Source organism: Geotrypetes seraphini, chromosome 12 (assembly GCF_902459505.1).
Source record: "Geotrypetes seraphini chromosome 12, aGeoSer1.1, whole genome shotgun sequence".
NCBI lineage: Eukaryota > Metazoa > Chordata > Amphibia > Gymnophiona > Dermophiidae > Geotrypetes > Geotrypetes seraphini.
In genome coordinates, this window is record NC_047095.1 from 118,214,037 (window position 1) to 118,238,920 (window position 24,884).

Consider the following 24,884-nt stretch of genomic DNA (forward strand, 5'->3'; position numbering starts at 1 on the left):
GGAAGAGGGGAGACATGATCAAAACATTTAAGTACCTCACGGGACGTGTCGAAGTGGAAGATGATATTTTCTTTCTCAAGGGACCCTCGGCCATAAGAGGGCACCCGCTCAAACTCAGGGGCGGAAAATTTCATGGCGACACCAGAAAGTATTTCTTCAGAGAGAGTGGTTGATCATTGGAACAAGCTTCCAGTGCAGGTGATCGAGGCAGACAGCGTGCCAAACTTTAAGAATAAATGGGATACCCATGTGGGATCCCTACGAGGGTCAAGATAAGGAAATTGGGTCATTAGGGCATAGACAGGGGGTGGGTAAGCTGAGTGGGCAGACTTGATGGGCTGTAGCCCTTTTCTGCCCTCATCTTCTATGTTTCTATGTTATGATAGTGTGACATCTGCACATAATGCAGAAAATAACCCTGTGTAAAAACTTTACATTAGACACCAGTGCACAGTATATTAAAATCAGTGGGAAATTAGATCTTACCTTCTAGTTTTCTTTCCTTTAGCCCTTCCAGACACCTGAGAACAACCGGCTTCAAAAGAACCTCCTTCCAATCCCAATTTCCTCCAAATAAAAAGCCCATCAAGCACACTAACGGATGCTCTTTACAGTTTTAATTTTGTACATCACACTTCTCTCTCGCAAGGTCTTGCAGCACAGATGAGTTCTCTTACTAAAGAACATGCGGCATACCATGACTATGAACTAGGCTTGTGTCAAAGGAAGAGGTGAACACACATTAGTGGGTGGATATCTGTGGCATCTGTCACATCATAAATATACACAAGTATATATTACACATGTAATATAAACATTAAATATAGATTTCTATAACCACAATATAGTATCCATTGGTGCAGAGCTTTTTTTTCTTGGTAAACTCCCGGCAATGAGAGGAAAAAAAAAGCACATGCGTAAAGCTGGCCTGCGTCATGTGAGGAATTAAGGTGTACTTAGATTTCTTCTCATGGAATGGGGCAGCGGCGCAGGAACTTGGATTTGGAGAGATGAGCTGTATGTGTAAACTGCCCTTTTGAGAGCCGGGGGGTAAGGAGACACTGCCACGTGGTGCGTCGCTGTCATACAGAGAGACCCTACCTCCCTGTTACCAATCAGTCACTCTGCACTGTCCTGGATCTCATCATTGCTTCTGATCATTCCTCCACGCCAAATGCCACAGTAAACAATTCAAAGCCGGTCTGTTCTCGGCCACTCCCAGGGCCACCAGCAGACCAGCCATGAAGCGCTTCGCCCTGGTCACAGGGGGCTGTGCTGGCATCAACTGCATAGAAGGAAAAAAGGAACACTGTTTAGTGCAGGCATTTCAACATGTAGGCCACCCCATTATAAATGACAAAACTCAGAAGCTGGATGAACCACCCCTCCCCTCCAAAAATAAAAATATCCTATGCTAATCTTCAATGACCAGACCTCCAACAAAATTTTAGCTCCCCCCAAGAGGGAAGAAGAAAGTCACTTAGTTCCAAGACACCTGAAGTACCTGTGGCTCACTGGTTGGGGTGCTGCGAGATCAAATCTTGGTGCTGCTCCTTGTGACCCTGGGCACGTCACTTAATCCTCTAGTGCCCACCGCTTTGAAATGCCTAAAGCCACAAAAAGGTGGTATACAAGTCCCCATTCCCCTCTCCCTGTAACTCACCTTATCAACCTTATGTCGGTATATCAGTCCGTCAGGCCCCACGTAGAAGGTGGAATATGCATCATAAGTCCTGGAATAGACAGGGAATGGTAAAAGTGGAAGGGAATCCCTACCCAGCTCAGACCCTGGCCCTAGCTCCATCTCCACCTCACCTGTAGAGTTCCGATTTGTCCCTCTTGTAGAAACGCAACATGAGGACGTGGAGGGGCAGACCTATCACCCTCCAGCGGGCCTGGATAGTCCAGTTTTCTGGGTGCTGGGTTAGTTTCAGCACCTCCATGTGCAGGTCTGCAAAGTAATTCCAGGCTAGGAACCGACAGAGAGTGAGAGCAGCCCGATACATAGTGCGGCCCCTAAAAAGACAGATAAGTGTGAAAGAAGCCCAGTATGCAGCATGTGATCAACAGCAAGGTTGACAAAAGTGAGAGAGCAGCTGGGTATGTAACACATGACCCCTAACCAACATTTTCCTTAAAGGTGTGAAGGAATCCATCACCCGTGTTCCCACCAATGATGCGCAGCAATTTCATAGGCCACTCCTGGGGATCCAACTAAAACCATGAAATTGCTGCACTATCCCCTCCCCCAACTGTAGAAATATAAGTGACTAACTCCCAAACTCCTTAAAGGGCAGCCTGGCACTCAACACAAGGCCTCCAGAGAGAACGGTGAATAAGAGGAGCCCAATAAGCAGTACGCAGCCCCCACAGATAGACAGACAAGTAAAAAGACTAATATGCAGAAAGGCCGACAATCTAGACGTGAAGAGCCACCATCCTGGTTACTAACCGTGTCCTCAGATGCAGAATCTCGTTCTGGAACTCGACATCTTGCGAGTATATCCCATAGTCATGTGTCTTCAAAAAGAAGTTTGGTAGCTGAGAAAGGAAGGCACAGGAAGGATCAGGCATGTAGCTAAGGTTGCTACTTTCCAAAGTACTAGGTAAAATTTACATTCTGCCTGATGTTTTAGGCCCCCCCCCCCTCACACAATGGTCAAACATGGCTAACAAGCAAAAAATAAATAAAACCCCTGTAATTTAACAATGATAATATGGGCAAAGGCTCAGCTTTGAACTCGAAATTCTGATTCAGGCTACTGCAGGGAGTGATGGGGACAGGAAAACAGTTTTCCTGAGAGCAAGCAGGATTCAGTTATTCTGTCTCATGGGCAACGCTATCTGACAGAACCCAATATGGGAATCGCTCCCCCGTGACCATTCCAGAAGCCTTTCAGAGCAACTCACCGCACATGCACCTTCCAGCCTGCCCTGGCCACATAGGACCAGATCAGTTTTGCATTTTCCACAAAGCAGCCTAGACAGGTTACTTGCTCTCCCACCCCCCCCAAGCTTGCATCTTCAGAGATTTTTCTCGTTGCAATTGTGATTTTGCTGTGTTACAAGGAAACACTTTTAAAACCAAGAGGAAATTTTTTTTCACTCAGAGAATAGTTAAGCTCTGGAACACATTGCCAGAGAATGTGGTAAGAGCAGATAGCATAGCTGGTTTTAAGAAAAGTTTGGACAAGTTCCTGGAGGAAAAGTCCAGTGTTATTGAGAATGACATGAGGGAAGCCACTGCTTACCCTGGATCGGTAGCATGGAATATTGCTACTCCTTGGGTTTTGGCCAGATACTAGTGACCTGGATTGGCCACTGTGAGAACGGGCTACTGGGCTTGATGTACCACTGGTCTGACCCAGTAAGGCTATTCTTATGTGTAAATGCTTGCACAGGGCCAGTTCTATTTCTCTCTCCTGTTTAATTTCGCTAGTCAAGTATTTCAACATCTCTAGGTTTTCCTTCATTTTTCATGGCCCCCTAAGGCACCTCACTGGGGACTTTTTCACTATTGAGCCATTTGATTTTGCTGCGAGTATATTTAAAACCATGTCCAAGGAAATTCCCAGTGGTTTTAAAAAGTGCACCCAATCCAGCAGGACCATGTCCCTTATGGAAACTTATAAACTAGTGTCTGCAGTGCCTGTGACTCAATTGTACATAATCCCTCTTCTGTTCAGACTTGTCATGAAGAAACATTAAGGTTATGCGATGGATAACCTGGACACAACAGCCATTTACCTTGTGGACGACTACCTTGTGGACGCTGGAAACTACAGACATTTTAACTTATATTTTCTCACAGTCTAAAACAGCCTTTCTTTACAAGCTAATCAGATGGAAGAGCCTGTACTCTGCTATCTGTGAACATATGTATCCTTTGAAATGCTAACCCAGCTGACCTCTGCTACAAAGTTTTTGTCTCCATTCCCTGCTGGGAGGATACTTCTCTAAGGCTCTGCTGAGCTGTTATCAGTGCTGTATGACTTCACAGATGCAAGGCACCCTGGAAAGCCATAAACCATTTATAATAAGCAACATCCTCTGCAGAAGACGTAGGCGACTGATACCAAGACAGAACTTTTAAAAGAACATGCTGGACATTTGCCTATGGGAACCAGGTGCAGCTGGGCTGCTGGAAGGTCACCCTTGCATCTTTGTTTCTACTTTCAGCATCCTGAACCACAAATCAGCCTCAGCAAGGTGATAAGGAAGAAGTTCATGAAGTGCCCTCTGTTTCTGGACTGCCCGGGCCCCTCTCGTGGGAGGGAGTGAGAGAGGCGTGGACTGAGAGGAGGAATAGTTAGATATACATTTTTTGTATCAATAGGGGGTCATGACCAGAATTTGGGGATGTACTTTTTGGAACAAAGGAAGAATTTCTCTGTATAAAAAACATGTGTATCACAGATAGGGCCAGAGAGATTCACTTACTTATGCTACGGGGAACTGCTAGCCCCCTGCTAAGCATATGGGTGAAGTTCTTCTCTCCATTGCATATTCTGAACTGGCAATATATTTATTTCTTTCTGTTATGTTTGCTGCTATAATTTTGTAAGCCATTATGCTAACAATAAACAAATATTGTCTGTTTTGGAAGATACAATGCCGTCTCGTAGTTATTCCAATGAGGTAAACAAAGCAGCCTTTACTTCAGTTATGAATGGGTTTTTGGCACTGAAGAAGTTCAGTCCCTTGACTTTGGTATTGGAGGTATGCATCCACATTCCTTGACATCGAGCATCCTCTGACTCGTTCCTCATCAATACTGAGAGATTCCAATACCAAGTAATGGGTGAAGGCCATGAAGCATCAGCGTCGATTCCTCTCAAAGCACAGCCTTGAGAGTATAGATACTATTTCCATGCTGAGCTCCATTGGAGGACATTGCCTATCAGTAAGAATATGCACCCTGATGTCCTCAGAGAACATCCACTATATTCATGTAACTTCGCTAAATAGACTATGATGATAAAGATCACAAGGGCCAACTAATTCCTGCCCAAAGTACTTCCTTGTCCAAGGCCACACTCCCAGCTGATCTCTGGCTCTCCTTTCACTTCTCCACCTGCAAAAAAACCACTTAAAGGCTGCCATAGTGGAGAAAAAACATTAAAGAGCTGCTCTACACAGAACCTCTGCCAAACCTTTTAGTTCAGTGCTAAGACAGGGAAACCAGACCCCTACATTTTGCTCTTCACAGCAGCAATAAAGGAGCTGAGGAAGCAAGCTTGTGTCTCATTCAGCTCCCTCATCGCTGCAAAACTGGTAATTTTTCAAGAATGCTTCCTTCCCCCTTTTTAACAATTTAAGGTGGGCAGCCAACAGTATTACAGGTAGATGGTCACAGGGGCTCACCTCACACCGCAGCTTCTCATGCATCGCAGCGAGATGTTCCTCCATGTTGGGACTGGCTTTCCCTGGCACATGGGCTGCTCCTGTGCTTCCTTTAGCCCGGAAGGACAGCAGCTGGCTGGGGCTGAGACCAATGACGTGGTATGGAGTCCTGCACAGCTCATTGTCAAAAAGACTGCGGAAGGAATCTAAGTAGCTGCCATTTAGGTCACAGGCCCCAGACTCCACAACAATGTCATCCTCTCTGCATCCACTCACAGTGGTGACTGAGCCGACAAGGAGCTCCTGAGGTGGCTGTAACTGTAGTGCTGATGGCTGCTGACAACGTACATTTGGCCGAGTCTGGTGCTTCTTTAAGCGTAGCACTGTGGAGAAGGCTTGTTGGTCTTGGGCTCTGAGTGAGAAAGACACTCTGACCTTCCATTTGCAATCTTCAGGGTTAAAGGGCACTGGCACTTCTTTCTCCGGGCAGCCTGTAGGACAGAGCTTGTAAGAGGAGACAGGGAATGTGGCTAGGGCAAGCTCCATGCAGTGATGTTTCTGAGCCACAGCCAGAGGACCTGGGTGCAGGGCTTCATTTGACAGTTGTATCGCAGGATCCCAGTGCGAGTCCCGGTACTGTGGAAAAGATGGGAGAAAAAATAAAACAGAGACAGGGTTCAACCAATTTAATATTGAAAGCACAGTACTATAACACCTGGGTTCTAGCCCCATCTCTGCACCAACTCAGTCTGAAAGCCTCATGCCGAACACATGGTTCTAGTTACACATTGCCCAACAATCTCCAGGCCAGTGACATAATACAAACAGTAGAATCTCAGCTATCCAGCACCCATGGGGATTAATGGATGCCGGATAACTGTTTTTTTTTTCTGGTTGCCTGAATGTTACTGTACAATACTGTACAAAGAGCCAGATCTCAATTCCCTCCCTCCTGTGGCAGCTGTCCCTTCCTCCAGTCCCGAAGCAGGCAGCAGTCTTGAGCTGTGAACCCCCCCTCCCTCCCTCTCTTCCTTACCGGTGTCAGGTCAAAAGCGCGTCGGACAAAGGCACACGCAGACAACTGAGCGCAGCGCGGAGGCGTGCGCCACAGAAAATTACTGTTTTAAGGGCTCTGACGGGGGGGGCGTGGAGGGGGAACCCCCCCACTTTACTTAATAGAGATCGCGCCGCGTTGTGGGGGTTTGGGGGGTTGTAACCCCCCACATTTTACTGAAAACTTCACTTTTTCCCTGTTTTTAGGGAAAAAGTTAAGTTTACAGTAAAATGTGGAGGGTTACAACCCCCCAAACCCCCACAATGCCGGTGCGATCTCTATTAAGTAAACTGGGGGGGCTCCCCAACAAAACCCCCCGTCGGAGCCCCTAAAAACTGTAATTTTCTTCAGCGCGCGCCTCCGTCTTGCACTCAGTTGTCGGCACGCGCCTTTGTCTTTCGCGGGGTGGTCTATGAACCTCCTTACCTGAAGCAGCAGTCAGTCAACAGGAGGCAGTGCTCAAAACAGACTGCTCGTGGCCAGCCCTGGCAGGGCCTTTCTTCTGACACATTACTTCCGATGTGTCAAGAGGAAAGGCCCTGCCAGGGCTGGCCACGAGCAGCCTATTTTGAGCACTGCCTCCTGCCGACCAGCTGCCACTTCGGATAAGGAAGACCAGCTCAAGACCACTGCCTGCTTCAGGGCTGGTGGGAGGGAAGGGGGGTTAATGGATCAGGACCGCTGCCTTCTGCTGTTTCACGACTTGAGAGAGGGAGGGAGGAGGTTGTGCAGCTCAGGGCTGCTGCTGCTGCACTGGTGCTTTGGGGTGGGAGGGAGAGGAGTTCGCAGCTCAGGACCACTGCCGCTTTAGGGGATGTTTTTACCCCCAGCAATTTTTATGCCAGTTGAGATTTACTGTAGATATCATTAAAAAAAAAATTCAACTTAAAACTAACATAAAATATTAACATCAAACAAATAAAACAGCACAATTAAAAACTTCAAACAAGTTACCACACTGATTGCATTCTAAGAATTAAAAGCTGTCTGTAAAAAAAGCTATTCTTTAGCACTCTCCAGACCAGTAGAGGTTAACTTTACGATTGGGTATATATCTAATCATGACCAGCAGGTGGAGACTGAAAACAAAACTTTGGGACAGTATATCCTAGCCCCTCCTCTCTATTTCCCTCAGTCTTCTTTCAGTCTCCAGCAGGTGTTGAGTGATCTGTACCCATCTCCCTTGGTAGGGCTGTTGGAATTTGTTTAGAGGTTTATTGTCCCTGTTTTTAGGCGGACGGAGCTTGGACGGACTCTGTTTGGGGGTTCGTCCGACCTCGGGGGTGTCAAACCCGGCGGGTCACGAGCGGGGTCCCTCCCCCCACTTCCTCCACCTCCCCATATTTTTTTAGAGGAGCCTCAGCAGTAAGCCTTGCCCCCTAAATCAAGCAAGGCATATTGCTTCGAGAGCCTGTGGAGTCTGTTCTGTAAAAAAAAAAAAAAAAAAAAAATCCTGAGGTAGTGCTGGTCTGGAGGGTTGTATCCCTTTAAGAAAACTGTATTTTACTGTATTTTTTCAACTAACCGGCACTTTTTTACAGCTAGGTCGCGTATGGAGCAATGAGCACTTCTAAAGGGAAAAAGTGCTCATTGTGCTCCAGACGCGAGGCACTCGCGGCCGGCCTGTGCAAGCGGTGTTCAGGCCGGTGCGGTGGAGGAGCTCCGTCGGCAGCGGCTGCAGGCGCCCAGAGCTCCCCGCCGATGGTGCCTCGCGAGTCGGCAGGGAACGGTGGAGAAGCCCGGTCTTCTCCGTCCGCCCACGGAGGGATTCCCCGAGCCGCCGACGGTCGGGTTTTAGAGGATTCCCTCTCAGCTGATATTTTGACAGCTGATGCCGGCTTGCCTGTTTTAGCGGCTGAGACTATTCAGGTCTCTCAGCCGCTGCAGGCTATGGAGGGAGCTGTTTTGGCGGGAAAGACGCCATCTTCTCTGTCTGGCCCCTCCATTTTGTCTTCCACCTCAGGTGACCTTCCCCCTGTTTTGGCTAAGCAGGGGCAGGTTTCTGCTGGGTCCCCTGCTGTGGCAGGGAGTCCCTTGGGACCCTCGGGGGGTTTTTCCCCTGATTTTTTCTTTTCATTATGCAAAGCCTATTTTCAGGCGGCTGGGGGTCCCGGTTGCGCCCAGGGGGTCTCGGGGGGTGGGGTTTCCTCCGCGCTCCCTGCGGCTTTGCCTCTCTCGTCTGACGTGACGTCCCCTCCGCCGCCTCTCTTGTCCAAGCGTCCGCGGGTGTCGTGGGACGAGGATTTGTGGTCGGAGGAACGTGTCGGTCTGGAGGAGGACCTGGACCCTTCTGAGGAATTCCAGGACCCTCTGGAGGGGACGGAAGCTGGCGGCGGGTTGTCGGGTTTCCCGTTCTCCAGTGACGAGGCGTCCGTGGTGCGCCTTTTTCAGAGAGATGAGCTGCCTGACCTTATTCAACAGGTTTCTTCGGCTTTGCGTTTTGAGGACGCGCCGCCGGAGACTCCGCGTGTGGGGGACCCTCTGTTACGAGGGATCCGTTCCGTTTCCCGCTCTTTTCCTATGCATCAGGATATTCGGGATATTATTCTTGAGCAGTGGAAAACGCCGGAGACGCCGTTTCGGCTGGCGCGCAGCATGGCTCGCCTGTATCCCATTCCTGAGGGGGATCGGGCTACGTTAGCTTCGCCAGTCGTGGATGCGGTGGTCTCGGCTATTTCCAAGCGGCATACCGTGCCTGTTGAGGGCGGTTCTGCTTTGCGGGACTCTGAGGAGCGCAAATTGGAGACCATCCTTAAGCAAAATTTTCAAGTCTCTGCCTTTGGGGTCCAGGCGGCTATTTGTGGGGGACTGGTCGCTCGCGCCGTGTTTCGGTGGGCGGAGCGGGTCTTGGATCGAGAGTCTGACGACTGGTCTCTGGTGGATCAGGAGGTAGCGAAGATTGAGATGGCTGCCTCATTCCTCTCGGATGCTCTGTATGACTTGGTGCGGATCTCGGCTAAGTCCATGGCTTTTGGCGTTGCCGCAAGGCGTGTGTTGTGGCTGCGCGCTTGGGCGGCGGATGCTGCGTCCAAAGCTAAGCTTACTAAATTTCCCTTTCGGGGGTCGTTTTTATTTGGAGAGGACTTGGATAAGTTGATTCAGACTCTGTCGGACTCGAAAGTTCCCCGTTTGCCGGAGGACCGTGCCCGCCCGGCGTCTCGGGGTGGTGCGGCCCGGGGGCGTTTGCGGGAATTTCGCAAGTATCGCCCTGGGCGTGGGGCTGCTTCTTTCCAGTCTCCGGGGTTTTCCCGGGGTCGGTTCTTCCAGCGCATGCAGCCCTTTCGGGGGGCCCGTCGGGGGGCAGGGAATCCCTCCGCCGGTTCCCCCGCTTCCCGTCCTGCACAATGACGCCTTGCCGGCGCCCCCCTTGGTTCCGGTGGGGGCCCGGCTGCGCGACTTTTTTCCCAAATGGGCCGAGATCACGTCCGATCAGTGGGTCCTGGAGGTGGTGCGGGACGGTTATGCCCTGGAGTTCGCCCGCTCTCTGCCGGATTTTTTCCTCGCTTCTCCGTGTCAGACTCCTGGGAAGACGCTGGCGTTTCGCCAGACCCTTCAGCGCTTGCTAGATCTCAGGGCAGTAGTTCCAGTGCCCCCCCCCGGAGTGGGGCACGGGCAGGTACTCCATTTACTTTGTGGTGCCCAAGAAGGAGGGGACTTTTCGGCCCATCCTCGATTTGAAAGGGGTCAACAGGGCTCTCAAGGTTCCCTCTTTCCGTATGGAAACGCTGCGGTCGGTCATTCTGGCGGTTCAGCCGGGGGAGTTTCTCACTTCTCTCGATCTGACGGAGGCCTACTTGCATGTTCCTATTCGGACCTCTCATCAGCGTTTCCTGCGCTTTGCGATCTTGGGTCGGCACTATCAGTTCTGTGCGCTTCCCTTTGGGCTGGCCACGGCTCCCCGGACGTTCACCAAGGTGATGGTGGTCGTCGCGGCAGCCTTGCGGTCGGAGGGCATCCTGGTACACCCCTACCTGGACGACTGGTTAATTCGGGCCAAGTCGTTGCAGGAAAGCTCCCGGGTTACGGCTCGGGTGGTGGAGTTTCTCCGGTCGCTGGGCTGGGTGGTCAACCTTTCCAAGAGTCGGTTGGTTCCGGCTCAGCGTCTGGAGTACCTCGGGGTGCTGTTCGACACCTCCTTGGGGAAGGTCTTCCTCCCAGAGGCCCGGGTGAGCAAATTGCAGTCTCAGATTCGCCTGCTTTTGGCGTCCCGGTGTCCTCGGGCGCGAGATTTCCTCCAGGTCCTGGGGTCGATGGCGGCGTCCCTGGACGTGGTGAGGTGGGCGCGGGCCCACATGCGTCCTCTCCAGTATGCTCTGCTCCGGAGGTGGTCTCCCCAGAGGCACGGGATGGATGTTCCGGTTCCCCTGCGAGGCTTGGCGCGCTGCAGTCTGCGTTGGTGGCTCCGGACCCCTCACCTAGTTCAGGGGGTGGGTCTGGATCTTCCGCAGTGGACGGTGCTCCTTACGGATGCGAGTCTCCTGGGTTGGGGGGCCCAGTGTCTGGGTCACTCAGCTCAGGGAACCTGGTCCACGGAGGAGGCCTCCTGGTCGATCAACGTGTTGGAGACCAGGGCGGTCCGGCTAGCGCTGTTGGCTTTCCACTCCCTTTTGTTGGGCAAGTCGGTCAGAGTCCTGTCGGACAATGCCACGGCGGTGGCTTATGTCAATCGTCAGGGGGGCACCAAGAGCACTCTGGTGGCGCAGGAGGCGGCTCGGCTCATGGTTTGGGCGGAGTCGCATCTTCTGGACCTCTCGGCCTCTCACATTGCCGGGGTAGAAAACGTTCAGGCGGACTTCCTCAGTCGTCACTTCTTGGATCCGGGAGAGTGGTGTCTCGGCGCCGAGGCGTTTCAGTTGCTAGTGCGTGCTTGGGGGCAGCCCCTGATGGATCTGATGGCTACAAGTGGCAACGCCAAAGTACCCCGCTTCTTCAGTCGTCGCAGGGACGGTCTGGCCGAGGGTCTGGATGCTCTGGTCCAACCGTGGCCAACGGAGGGGCTGTTGTATGTGTTCCCTCCGTGGACATTAGTAGGCAGAGTACTGCTTCGCATTGTTCGCCATCCGGGGCTGGTGGTCTTGGTGGCTCCGGATTGGCCTCGTCGTCCGTGGTATGCGGATCTGGTGAGGCATCTGGTGGCGGATCCTCTTCCTCTGCCTCTCGAGTGCGATCTTCTGACGCAGGGTCCCATTCCCATGTTCGACCCGTCTCCCTTTTGTCTTACGGCTTGGCTCTTGAAAGGGGCCGCCTGAGTAAGAAGGGATATTCCGACAAGGTGATCTCTACACTTTTGGGGTCCCGGAGGCTTTCTACCTCTCGGGCTTATGTACGGGTTTGGCGTCTTTTTGAGGAATGGTGCCGAGCGCGGGGAGTGGTCTCCTTTCGCGCTTCTCTGCCTAACATTCTAGAGTTTTTGCAGGATGGCCTGGATAGGGGCCTGGCCTGGTCTTCTCTTCGGGTTCATCTGGCGGCCCTGTCGGCTTTTCGGGGGCTGGTGACAGGTCAGCGTTTGTCAGCCATTCCTGATGTGATTCGCTTTCTTAGGGCGGCCAAGTTGATCAGGCCTCCCATAAGGCCCTCGATTCCCTCTTGGGATCTCAATCTGGTTCTCTCTGTTCTAGTGCGCCCTCCTTTCGAGCCGTTGGATGGCTGTTCGTTGAAGGACCTTACGCTGAAGTCGGTCTTTTTGGTGGCCATTACTTCCGCTAGACGGGTGTCTGAGCTACAGGCTTTCTCTTGTAGGGCTCCCTTCCTGGAGTTTTCGAAGGAGCGGGTTGTTTTGCGGCCTGTTCCTTCCTTTCTGCCGAAGGTAGTTTCTCCTTTTCATGTCAATCAATCGGTGGTCCTCCCGGTCTTGGGTAGTCGGGAGGGTTCTTCTGAGCAACGACAGCTGCGCAAGTTGGATGTCGGTCGGGTCCTCCATGCTTATGTGCAGCGGACCCGGGATTTTCGGAGCTCCGATCATCTCTTTGTGCTTCTGGCGGGTCCTCGTCGGGGGGCTGGCGCTTCTAAGGCTACTATTGCGCGTTGGATCAAGGAGATGATTGCTTCCGCTTATCTTCTGAGTCAGAAGCCGGTTCCGGAGTTTCTCAAGGCTCATTCCACTAGGGGTCAGGCGGCTTCTCGGGCTGAGTCGTCGCTCGTGCCTCCGGTGGATATTTGTAAGGCTGCGGTTTGGTCCTCCTTGCATTCATTTGTTCGGCATTATCGGGTAGATGTTCAGGCGCGTCGGGACGCGGTGTTCGGTGAGCGTGTTCTGGTATCGGCCCTTCGGGGGTCCCGCCCGTGAGAGGGACTGCTTTGGTACGTCCCAATCGTAAAGTTAACCTCTACTGGTCTGGAGAGTGCTAAAGAAGGAGAAATTAGGTTCTTACCTGCTAATTTACTTTCTTTTAGCTTCTCCAGACCAGTAGAGGTCCCCACCCTGTCTGTTGTTGTTGTTGTTGGGGCTGTTGCGCGGGCAGTTTTTGGTTTTTGCTGCGGGTTCTAGTATTTTTCTAGGGCCGGGGAGAATTGAAGAACAGCGGCTGTGGCTCGGCTGGCTTAGCTGGCGAGCTGTGGGGACCTTCTTCCTTCGGGAATTTCTCCTCTGCATTTTCCAACAGCATTTTTGGGTATGTTATTTGTTACTCCTTTCGGAGTATTGTTTTTTCTCTCTGTTGTTTTCCAGTTCTTGGTTCTGCTTGGCTATTCGGCAGACTGAGGGAAATAGAGAGGAGGGGCTAGGATATACTGTCCCAAAGTTTTGTTTTCAGTCTCCACCTGCTGGTCATGATTAGATATATACCCAATCGTAAAGTTAACCTCTACTGGTCTGGAGAAGCTAAAAGAAAGTAAATTAGCAGGTAAGAACCTAATTTCTCCTTATGCTGCGGGCTTCCCTAGGATACCTTCATCCCCCAAACCCCGATTCCACTACCATCAACTCTTAATGTGTGACAACCTCATGCTGAACACAGGATTGTAGCCATATCTTTATGTAATCCGCCTTGAACCGCAAGGAATAGAAATCACTAATGTAATGTAATGTAATCTTGCAGTCTCTTCCTGTGATTTTCAGTAGTTCACCAAAGATCACAGCACTGACATTTGGACCTGTGTTCCCGGACCCACACATTATCATTTCATAAAACAAATGAAGAGATCTGTGATCGTAACAAAGGAAACACAAGCATGGAAGGGATAGAAAGGAAAAGGAAAGGGGCAGACCAAATTAGGCCAGAGGGACACAGTAATTTAATTGTATGAAAGGTTGTACAATGAGTTTGCTTTGTGATGCAACTCGCTACAGACAAAGTTTATCTTGTTGGGCAAATTGGATGGACTATATAGATCTTTATCTGCCATCATCTACTATGTATACCAAAAATACACAAAAACAAGAAGGAGCAGAGGTACCTACACCTTGTAAATAAAAAAAACCTACTCCAAAAGGTAATTTATTATTTCTATTCCATGTTTGTCCAAAGCGGATAACAAATATTACATACGTATTAAAAACACTTAACAAATCACAACATATAAAATATCTCATTCAAAAACTATTAAAATCTATCAAGGCTGCTTAAGATCACAGGACCCACAGGCGTTGTTTGGGTTCATTGACAACCCCACAAAAAGACAGGCGTGCGCCGACAACTGAGCGCAAGATGGAGGCGCGCACTGAAAAAAATTACAGTTTTTAGGGGCTCCGACGGGGGGTTTTGTTGGGGAGCCCCTCCAGTTTACTTAATAGAGATTGCGCCGGCGTTGTGGGGGGTTTGGGGGGTTGTAACCCTCCACATTTTACTGTAAACTTAACTTTTTCCCTAAAAACAGGGAAAAAGTGAAGTTTTCAGTAAAATGTGGGGGGGTTACAACCCCCCAAACCCCCCACAACGTGGCGCGATCTCTATTAAGTAAAGTGGGGGGGTTCCCCCATGCCCCCCCCCGTCGGAGCCCTAAAAACAGTAATTTTCTGTGGCGCGCGCCTCCGCGCTGCGCTCAATTGTCTGCGCGTGCCTTTGTCCCGGCGCGCTTTTGACCTGACACCCGTTGGGTTCATAGACAACCCCGCAAAAGACAAAGGCGTGCGCCGACAACTGAGCGCAAGACAGAGGCGCTAAAAACAGTAATTTTCTGCGGCGCGCACCTCCGCACTGCGCTCAATTGTCTGCGCGCGCCTTTGTCCCGGCGTGCTTTTGACCTGACACCCGTTGTTTGTGACTGTGAATTCTATGCCCTGAAGCAGTGGCAAAACGGCCATCGGCAGGGGGGGGGGAATCTAATGTTTTTTCAGATAAGCAATATAAGTAACCAAAATCTTTGAACATATTGGTTCACTCATTAATCATTGTAAAACTGGATTACTGCAACAGTATATTTACAGGAATAACTCAGAAAGAATTGAGACGCCTTCAAATAATTCAAAACGCTGCAATCAAATTAATAACAAAAACTAGGAAATATGACCATGTAACCCCCTTGCTTCGGAATGCCCATTGATTACCAATCAATCAAAAAATTTCTTACAAAATTTCATTAATAACATTTAAAACGATACATTCCGAGTTACAATCATAAGCATGAAAATAACAATGAATGAACATAAGGAAAATATGCAAAAATGTGAAATCTGGAGAGAAAAGAAAAAGAAATTAAGTAGGAAGAGAAAAGCAGAAGGTAGGGAGCGGTCTACTCAGGGAGAAGAAACAGAGTGCAGGTAGGTTTTTAATCATAACCATTTCTTTTGAAAGGAAAGATATCTGTTGGAGGATTTTGCCAGGTAAGCTTCCGTTCTGTAAGTAAGGCATACTAAATTACTTATTTGAGCTATTGTTGGTTTTAAGCATGATTGCATTAACGTTCTGCAAGCATACATGTCTCTTATTGACAGTTTTTCATGTCTGTTTTAGTCCATGCTTTGTATTTAAAACTTTAATAAACAAACCTTGACTAAAAAAAAACCGATACATTCCAAATCACCTCAATTCATTGATAAATCTCATTCCATACGAGCCATCCCGGATTCTTAGATCGTTCGACTGTAAATTGCTTCGAATAATAGGAACAAAAAGGCATGACATTTTTTCAGTGGTGGCCCCCACAACTTTGGAATACCCTACCAGCTCCCATAAGGGAGGAGAGCAACCTTGACCATTTCAAGGGCCTACTTAAGAGTCATCTATTCAAAAATGCTTTCAACATTTGATTTATTCACTCATATCATTTTTCAAATTCCTCTAAAGAAACAAGTAGCAATGTTATCATTCCTTTTGTTTGTTCCTTATTTGGCTTTCTTTCCTATACAACTTGTCGTTCCAACCCAGCTTCCTTTTTGTCTCATGTTTGCCTGTCAAGTTTGTCAACTATCAGTATGCCATTTATTTGATGTTGTTTCACTTAAATTCTTTTAATTCTCCTGTTAATGGTATTTTTTTATTTTGCTATGTTTTTGTTTTCCCTATTATATTTTAACTTGTATTTCGCTTAGAAATTGGATAAGCGGCTGAATCAGATTTTAATAAAAACTTGAAACTTGACCTTTGTATTTTTTCTAATTTGTGTGAAGGGTTGTTTTTTTTGTGTGCCAATGATGGATGGTATGAAACAGCAACAAAGTGTGTTTTAGATCACTTCATTTTATGCACTTGCTGGTGCTCCTTGGACCATCTGAGGCTTTTTTTTCCCCCTTCATTGGTTAAAATTAAGAATCTCAGAGAGAACGTGAACTTGCAGGCCTTGAGCATGCGCAGTTGCTCAAGGCCCAGCAAGAAGAGGAGGCCGATCTTCGGGCACTGGCACTAACGCACAGGACATGCCGGTGCCGGTGCCCAGATTACAGTAAGAAGCGGTGGGGGGTGTCCAATCGCGGCGGGGGGTGCCGGACCGCGGGGGGAGGGTGCCGTATTGTAGAGGGCGCCGCTCGCAAATCGAGGCACGCTCGGTTTCCAAGGTGCCGATTTTGCAAATGTTTTGCTCGTCTTGCAAACCACTCGCAAACCGGTGCACTCGTAAACCGAGGTACCACTGTATTTGTTGTTTTGCCTAATTCGGATTCTTTGTGAAAAAATAAAAATCATAAAAAATTTGTTCTCTGGGAAGCCAATGTTAACATATCAAGAAATTGACAAGAAAATAACCTTTTCAACCGATTTTTTTGTATGTGCACTATTGTACCATGTCTGGAACATAGAGCAGATTCTCTTGCAGGCACACCTAGCCAGTCAGGTTTTCGGGATCACAATGATGAAAACGTATGGGCTCCTTTTACAGAGGCACGCTAAACTGCCGGACACGCTAGCCGCTACCGCCTCCTCTTGAGCAGGCGGTAGTTTTCCGGCCAGCGCAGGGGTTAGTGCGTGATGAAAAGTCATGCGCGTTAACCCCGCTAGTGCGGCTTCGTAAAAGGAGCCCTATGTTATCAGGGTGGATTTGATTTAAATCATACATGATTACAGGATATATTTGGAGAGAATGTACATATAGAGTTTACATAGGGCATTTTTTTCCACAAATACAAGCATTTCATGCAGGATTAGTCAATTCTTCTATTTGTATCAAATATGAGAAGGATTCCAATACTTTGTCTCATGCGTTTTGGAAATGTCATCTGGTCAAATCTTTCTGCCATCCTATTATTTTTGGGGTCATTATGGAATTGTCAATTGGTTGAATCTCCAAAAGGTGTGTTGTTTGGCAAGGCAGCAGCTTGTGGGGTTTTTGGACATGAAATATGTATTCTTTTTTCAAAAAGCATGTATGATTGGTCATAAATGCATATTACAATATTGGTTACAAAAAGATCCTCCAAATTATTGGCATTGGAGGAATCAATTCCATCGTTTAATTTTATTTGGTTTTTGAGGTTCGTAAACAGTGTTCCCTCTAAGCGGGCAGGTGTTGTGAGCAAACTTTTTTCACTGTGAGCTAAAAATATCGGGCGCCAGCAAGTTATGAGCCAAATAAATATGTTGCTTTCTACCACAGAACTTCCTTACGTTTGTATGGAATCTATCCCCTTTCAACTTTAGAGAGTGCCCTCTCGTTCTCCCTGCCTTAGCTACTAAGTCTATTCCCTTCAGTACCTTGAATGTTTCTATCATGTCCCCTCTCAATCTCCTCTGCTCAAGGGAGAAGAGGCCCAGTTTCTCTAATCTTTCGCTGTACGGCAACTCCTCCAGCCCCTTAACCATTTTAGTTGCTCTTCTCTGGATCCTTTCGAGTAGTACCGTGTCCTTCTTAAAGTACCAGTGCTGGACGCAGTACTCCAGGTGAGGGCATACCATGGCCCGGTACAGCAGCATGATAACCTTCTCTGTCTCTTCAGTCCAGCATCTGCCCCTTCCATTCACTGTCTGTCTTTCCCTGCCATCTCTCCTCCTGCCCCCCCCCACCCCCCAATTTGGTCTAGCATCCATCATCTTCCTTCTGTTCCCCTCATGGTCTGGCATCTCTATCCTTCCCTCCCCCCTGTGGTTTTTAGCATATCTCTCTTCTCATTTCCTCCACTCAGATCTGATCATTCTCTGCTCTCTCTTCCCTTTTCTTCTCTGGTCTTCCTTCTCTATTTTCTGCCTCCATCTAAATTAAATTATTTCTTACTATTTAGTCCCGTTTCCCTCTTTTCACTGTGTCTACACACAGCTTGTCACCCCTTTCCCTCACCCCTCCATTATCTTACTATTTTCTTCCCCCTTTATTTATCTCCTCCTTCCATCCAGTATGTGTTCTTTCCCCACTTCCATTCAGCATCTGCTCTCCCTTCTCAACTGACATCCATCTGCCTTCTGCTCTCTCTCCCTTCTTCTCACTTCCATCATCTGTCCCCTTCTCTCTCTCTCTCATCTCCTCCATTCCATCATCTGCCCCTTCTCTCTCTCTCTCTCTCTCCCCCCCCCCAACTTCCATCATCTGCCCCCCTTCCCCTCACCTTTGTGGGTCACTTTCTTTCCCCTGAGGGTGGCTCATGTCACAGGGGAAGCTTTGGCCAAGCAGAACCGCTTGATTGACAGTGGAACTTACTTGATTGATGTCGATGCTGGGGCCCGTTGCCGTTTGAAGGAAAAAAAAAAAGGTGGAAAAAAGGAACCTGTAAAGGCGAGAGGAAGGGAAACCTCCAGGACAGCTGCTTTTTGCCCTCCTTCAGCGGCCCAAAAGTTTAGACCAGCAGCGGCAGCTCTGTATGCTTTTAACTTCGGCACAGAGCTGCCCCTAATCAATAGTTTAGCGCGGTTTCATGAGGCAGCCTCGGGGCCTTTGATAGCCGGCCCGCTTCGATGATGCGATGTGGGCCGGCCTAGCAAAGGCCCCGAGGCTGCCTTATGAAACCGCGCTAAACTATTGATTAGGGGCGGCTCTGTGCCAAAGTTAAAAGCATACACAGCTGCCGCTGCTGGTCTGGAGGTGCGGAGACAAGGCAGGAGGCAAACGCGGTGGAAGGCAGGAGTCCCGGCGAAGGCAGGAGTCCCGGCACAGCGACTGCAACAGGAAGTTGCAAGTCAGCTGACGCCGGCCTTTCGTTGCGGCGGGGACCGAATCCTTCGCGGACCGGCAAGATTTTGTTTGCGGACCGGCGGTTGAAGAACTGTGCTCTACACTGTGTGCGCTGTGACGAGAAACTTGTGCGCTGCGAGGTAATATTTTGAGCGCCAGCGCACCCCAGCGCAGCTTAGCGGGAACACTGTTAAATTTCCTAAAAGAACACGATTATTTTTAAAAATCTGGGATCCTTATATACAAAAATTATCCTCGAAAGCAAGAAGTTTGATTCTTAATACTTTATATTAGATATAAAATTTATTTATTTAATTTTTTTTTTTTTTTAATATTAATTGTTTGATGTTTTGTGTCACCTTTCATTCTAGGGTGGGGAGGGAAATTTGAAGGATTTTGATATACGTATATATGGAGTAATAAGGGGATATAGGAAAGAATGATTTGGAATGTATGTTGGAGGAATGATGGAATGTTTGTGCGGGTGGAGGGTGTGGTGTGGGAGGATGTTCTTTGCGGTTGAATTCATGGTGGAGCATTGTTTGATTGGGTTCAGGACTGTTGTGAATTGGTTGTGCTTAGGCAAGCTCCTATAGTTCTGAACAGGATATATGAGTGGGTCCTGTTCGAGAAATTTATTTTGAAGGAATGATATACATTTGTTGGAAGTTAATAGGGTCAATTTGAATGTAATGACTATTTTACTGTGTTATATTGTTGTGTATCTATTGCATTCCTTCAATAAAATGTTATAACATAAATTGACCATATTGACTTCTAGTGGATGTTTATAATTCCTTCAAGATAAATTTTTGAACGGGACTTGTTCATGGATTTTGTTTGGAGTTGTGGGAGTTTTGATTGAGCACAATTGATTTGTAGCATTTTTGGGCACAGTTGGATATTGTTTTGCCATGGATTCGGCTGTGGGGAGCATCCTCCTACATCACATTTTTCATTTGCGTGGACATTCTGTCATTCCTCCAGCATATGTTTTGATATATCTAGACTATTTTTTTCCCTTATATCCCCACTTATTACTTCATATATGTATGTCAGGGTCGTTCTGGTTTCCCTCCCTACCCTGGGATGGGGGGTGACATGGGACATCAAATAAAAAAGCATGTATCAAAAAGCATGTATGATTGGTCATAAATGCATATTACAATATTGGTTACAAAAAGATCCTCCAAATTATTGGCATTGGAGGAATCAATTCCATCGTTTAATTTTATTTGAGGTTTTTGAGGTTCGTAAATTTCCTAAAAGAACACGATTATTTTTAAAAATCTGGGATTCTTATATACAAAAATTATCCTTGAAAGCAAGAAGTATGATTCTTAATACTTTATATTAGATAATTTGATGTTTTATGTCACCTTTCATTCTAGGGTAGGGAGGGAAATTGGAATATAAGAACATAACATAAGAAGCGCCATCTCCGGATCAGACCTTCGGTCCATCAAGTCCGGCGATCCGCACACGCGGAGGCCCTGCTAGGTATACACCTGGCTTATTTTTTAGCCAACCATATCTTTATATGCCTCTCTCAAGGAGATATGCATCTAGTTTGCTTTTGAAGCCTAGGACTGTCGATTCCGCAATAATCTCCCCTGGGAGAGTATTCCAGATGTCAACCACTCTCTGTGTGAAGCAGAACTTCCTGATATTAGTCCTGAACTTGCCCCCCCTTAGCTTCATTTCATGTCCTCTTGTCCGTGTCAAATTGGACAATGTAAATAGTTTTTTCTGCTCTATTTTGTCGATTCCTTTCAGTATTTTGAAGGTTTCGATCATATCCCCACGCAGTCTCCTTTTCTCAAGGGAGAACAATCCCAGTGTTTTAAGTCGATCCTCATATTCCAGTTTCTCCATACCCTTCACTAGTTTAGTTGCTCGTCTCTGCACCCTCTCCAGCAGTTTTATATCCTTCTTTAAGTAGGGAGACCAATGTTGGACGCAGTATTCCAAGTGGGGTCTGACCATTGCCCTATAAAGCGGCATTATAAATTTCTCCGATCTACTCGAGATTCCTTTCTTTATCATGCCCAACATTCTATTTGCCTTATTTGCCGCTGCCGCGCATTGTGCCGACGGCTTCAGGGTCCTATCTATCAGTACACCCAGATCCCTTTCTTGTTCACTTTTTCCCAGAGTTGCACCTGACATTCTGTACTCGTATTCCTTATTTTTACTGCCTAAATGCATTACCTTGCATTTCTCCACGTTGAACTTCATCTGCCATTTCTCCGCCCATTTTTCTAACCGACACAAATCGCTCTGGAGTTCCTCACTGTCCTCCTGCGATCTGATTGCCCGGCAGAGTTTTGTGTCGTCTGCAAACTTGATGATCTCACTGGATGTTCCGTTTTCTAGGTCATTGATATAAATATTAAAAAGGATCGGCCCAAGTACCGAGCCTTGGGGTACACCACTAGTCACTTTCTCCCAGTCGGAGAACTTCCCATTTATGCCCACTCTCTGCTTCCTGTTTTCCAGCCATTTGCCTATCCATCTTTGTATATCTCCCTCTATGCCATGGCTTTGTAGTTTCCTAAGAAGTCTTTTGTGTGGAACTTTGTCAAATGCTTTCTGGAAGTCCAAGTATATATATATGATTTTGATATATATATATGAAGTAATAAGGGGGGATATAAGGAAAAAAAAATAGTTTAGATATATTAAAATATATGTTGGAGGAATGATAAAATGTTTATGCAAATGAAAAATGTGATGTAGGAGGATGTTCTTTGCAGTTGAATTCATGGTAAAACATTGTTTAATTGTGCTCAATCAAAACTCCTATAATTCTAAACAAAATCTATGAATAAGTCCTGTTTAAAAATTTATTTTGAAGGAATGATAAACATTTATTAGAAGTTAATATGGTCAATTTAAATGTAATGACTATTTTACTGTGTTATATTATTATGTATTTATTGCATTTCTTCAATACTAAACTAAACTAAACCTTAGGTTTGTATACCGCGCCATCTCCGCAAGCGCAGAGCTCGGCACGGTTTACAGAATTAAGAGGAAAGGAACTACAATGAGGGATAAAGGAGGGAGACTAAGAGGAAAGAGAGGGACAGAATACTGGAGAATGGGAGGTGATTAGATTTTTGCAAAGAGCCAAGTTTTCAAGTGTTTGCGGAAGGATTGGAAGAAGCTTGAGTTTCTGAGTGGGGATGAGAGGTTGTTCCAGAGTTCTGTGGTTCTAAAGGGGAGAGATGTTCCAAGTTTTCCTGCGTGGGATATACCTTTTATAGAGGGGAATGATAGTTTCAGTTTTTGGGAGGGTCTGGTGGAGTGTGGTTTTGAGGAATTCCAAAAGAGTGTTATAAAAAAAAAAAAAAAAATGAATGGGAAAAATGGTGTTGTCATTGGTACTATTATGGGGGTAGGGTCTGGGAAGGAGATTGGGCAGAAAATGCTTGTGGCAACAATGTAAAATAAACTTACAGATATGGAAAAAAAAAATATAAAGTAAAGGGAAACAAACAAATTTTAAAACAATTTTAAGACAATATGTTAGACAACAAATATTATTAAGGAACAAGTAAAAAGTCAAAGTACTAGGGAGTTTCTTTTTACATGTGGCTTAGTGACATACATGATATAAAAGGGAAAAGTTACAATATTTTAAGCAAGAAAAAACATAAAAGGATAAAAAACATAGGGAAGGGGGAAATAATTTTAAAAAGACATGCAAATTAGTTTAGTCGTTTAGGTATTAAAAGCGTCGTTAAATAAAAATGTTTTTAAAAGTTTTTTAAAGGAGAGGAGGTCTTTTTCTTGTCTAATATAAAGTGGTAAAGCATTCCAGGTTTGAGGAGCTAAAACAGAGAACATTTCATTTCTCCTTGTTCTCACAATTTTTAGGGATGGGACCGATAGTAAACCTTGAGATGATGATCGAAGAGAACGAGATGAATGATACGGAGTGATCATTCTAGATAAAAATTGCGGTTCATTAAATAATAGTATTTTGAATACCAGAAATGCTATTTTAAAGGTAATTCGATGGTTGATAGGCAACCAATGAGACTTAATTAATAATGGTGTTACATGGTCATATTTTTGTGCTTTGTGAATAAGTTTTACAGCTGTATTTTGTATTATTTGGAGTCTCTTCTTTTCTTTTTGCGGTATATTAAATAATAGAGAGTTACAGTAATCTAATCTAGAGATGATCATGGAATGAATAAGTATATTGATGGATTTGGGTTCTAAGAAAGCTGAGATAGATCGGATCAGTCGGAGTTTATAAAAACAGGACTTAACAATGTGACTGATGTGGTCATGAAAAGAAAGGTTGGTGTCAATAATTACACCTAGAATTTTCAGCTTAGATACTGATTCAATAGGGGTGTTATCAATTGCAAATGAAGAAGTTGGAAGAATATCTTTTCTCCAAGTGAAGAACATAGATTGAGTTTTCTGTAGGTTTAAAGACAATTTAGTGGTTCCCAACCCTGACCTGGAGGACCATCAGGCCAATCAGGTTTTCAGGCTAGCCCTAATAAATATGCACGAAAGATTTGCATATAATGGACTTGACAGGCATGCAAATCTGCTCCATGCATATTCATTAGGGCTAGGCTGAAACCCCGATTGGCCTGTAGGTCCTCCAGGACAGGGTTGGGGACCACTGGTCTAGAGCACCCTTGCACCAGCTCTTCCTGGAACCCCTAACTTTGGGAACACAGTGAAGGGGAGGAGCAAAACAGATAAATAAAGGGGCGGGCAAGAGGTGCGCGAGGGAGACGGAAGGACAGAGCGCGAGAAACAGGCCGCCCTGCCCTTCACCTCACCTCCAGTGAGGGAGCGCGGCGGCGCGTGCACAAGCGCACCCCGCCCCCTTCCTCGCGCCGCACTCACCTGCGCGGGGCTCTCGCCGCTCAGCTTCCTCCGACGGGGGCAGCCGGGCCCCAGGGGCGATGGAGCTCCTCCTCCGACCAGCCGCAGAGCCCCCACCCCAGCTCCCGGGGTCCGGCCGCAGCGGCACAGCCACATTCCCCTGACGCCTCCTCACGCGCAGAGCGGCCTGGTGCTTAACGACTAGCACGTGCGGGTGTGTGCTTGCGCGCACCGTTGTGACCACACTTACACCCCAGCGCAGGCTTCCTGCCTCGCGCCGGTAACCGTCACCTTGCGCCGCCTCCCTGACGACGTCACCGGCCGGGCGAAGGGAGAACTACGCCTGCGCGGCCCTGTAAAATAGCTGAAGCCGGAGCTTGCGAGCCATAGCTGCGCCTGCGCGCGCCTCTTTGCCACCGAACGGGGGGGCGTGTGAGTTTTTAACCGCGCTCCCAACTCTAGCCAATCGCAAAAGAGCGTGAGCCCTCCGAGTGCGGAAGTGAAGTCCACAGCTGCGCTTGCGCGGTCCTCTAACCGAGGAGGAAGGTGAAAGTGAAACGCATACTCGAATGATGGAGGCGATGGTGCAGGGCTGGTTGTTCTGTGTTTGCGGCTGTGCAGGCAGAGATCTTATGACATTCTACAATTCTGGATCGCGTTGGTAACCTTATACTATATATAATATATAATGTATTCGAAATTAATTTTCCTATGAACTGTTTTCCTACCTTCTTCTACTCTATGTTTATAACCTAACTAATTTATTTTTCTCAAGTACTTTAGCAAGAATGTGAGCCTTTGGGACAGTCAGGGAACTCTAAGTACTTTCTCTTCATCTTAATTAATCTTACTTATTGCATTTCTTCTGTTTCTACTGTAAACCGCTTAGAACCTCACGGTACAGCGGTATATAAGAAATAAAATTATTATTACTAGAGCAGCAGAACACCTTTGTTTTATATGTGGTAAACTCTACCTTCAATTATTTTCCTGTCAATACCTACCCCCCCCCACACACACACGTACGTTTATCCAACATAATAATAATAATAATAATTTTATTCTTATATACCGCCATACCCATCGAGTTCTAGGCGGTTCACAACAATTACATTAGGATCCGCATTGACATGCCGATTTACAAACAATGTATTGG

General features: G+C 47.2%; 1 protein-coding gene across 1 annotated transcript; it reads right to left on the reverse strand.

Moving 5' to 3' along the window:
- Positions 1-595: 595 nt before the first annotated feature.
- On the reverse strand, positions 596-24,093 carry C12H6orf136 (chromosome 12 C6orf136 homolog). The gene is made up of 6 exons (XM_033915384.1): positions 23,750-24,093; positions 5,365-5,979; positions 2,453-2,541; positions 1,816-2,016; positions 1,664-1,733; positions 596-1,285 (listed from the first exon to the last, which is right to left on the reverse strand). The coding sequence occupies exons 1-6, from the start codon at positions 23,882-23,884 to the stop codon at positions 1,145-1,147; spliced, it is 1,251 nt and encodes a 416-aa protein (XP_033771275.1). The 5' UTR covers positions 23,885-24,093; the 3' UTR covers positions 596-1,144.
- Between the last annotated feature and the right edge of the window lie 791 nt (positions 24,094-24,884).

Bases quoted from the DNA above. Each gene is read 5' to 3' on its own strand.
- C12H6orf136 (XM_033915384.1), bottom strand. From the start codon at position 23,884: ATGTGGCTGTGCCGCTGCGGCCGGACCCCGGGAGCTGGGGTGGGGGCT. The intron at 5,980-23,749 runs GTGAGTGCGGCG...TCTTTTCCACAG, and splicing joins GCGGCGAGAGCCCCGCGCAG to TACCGGGACTCGCACTGGGA. The intron at 2,017-2,452 runs GTTAGTAACCAG...CTGTCTTTTTAG, and splicing joins ATTCTGCATCTGAGGACACG to GGGCCGCACTATGTATCGGG.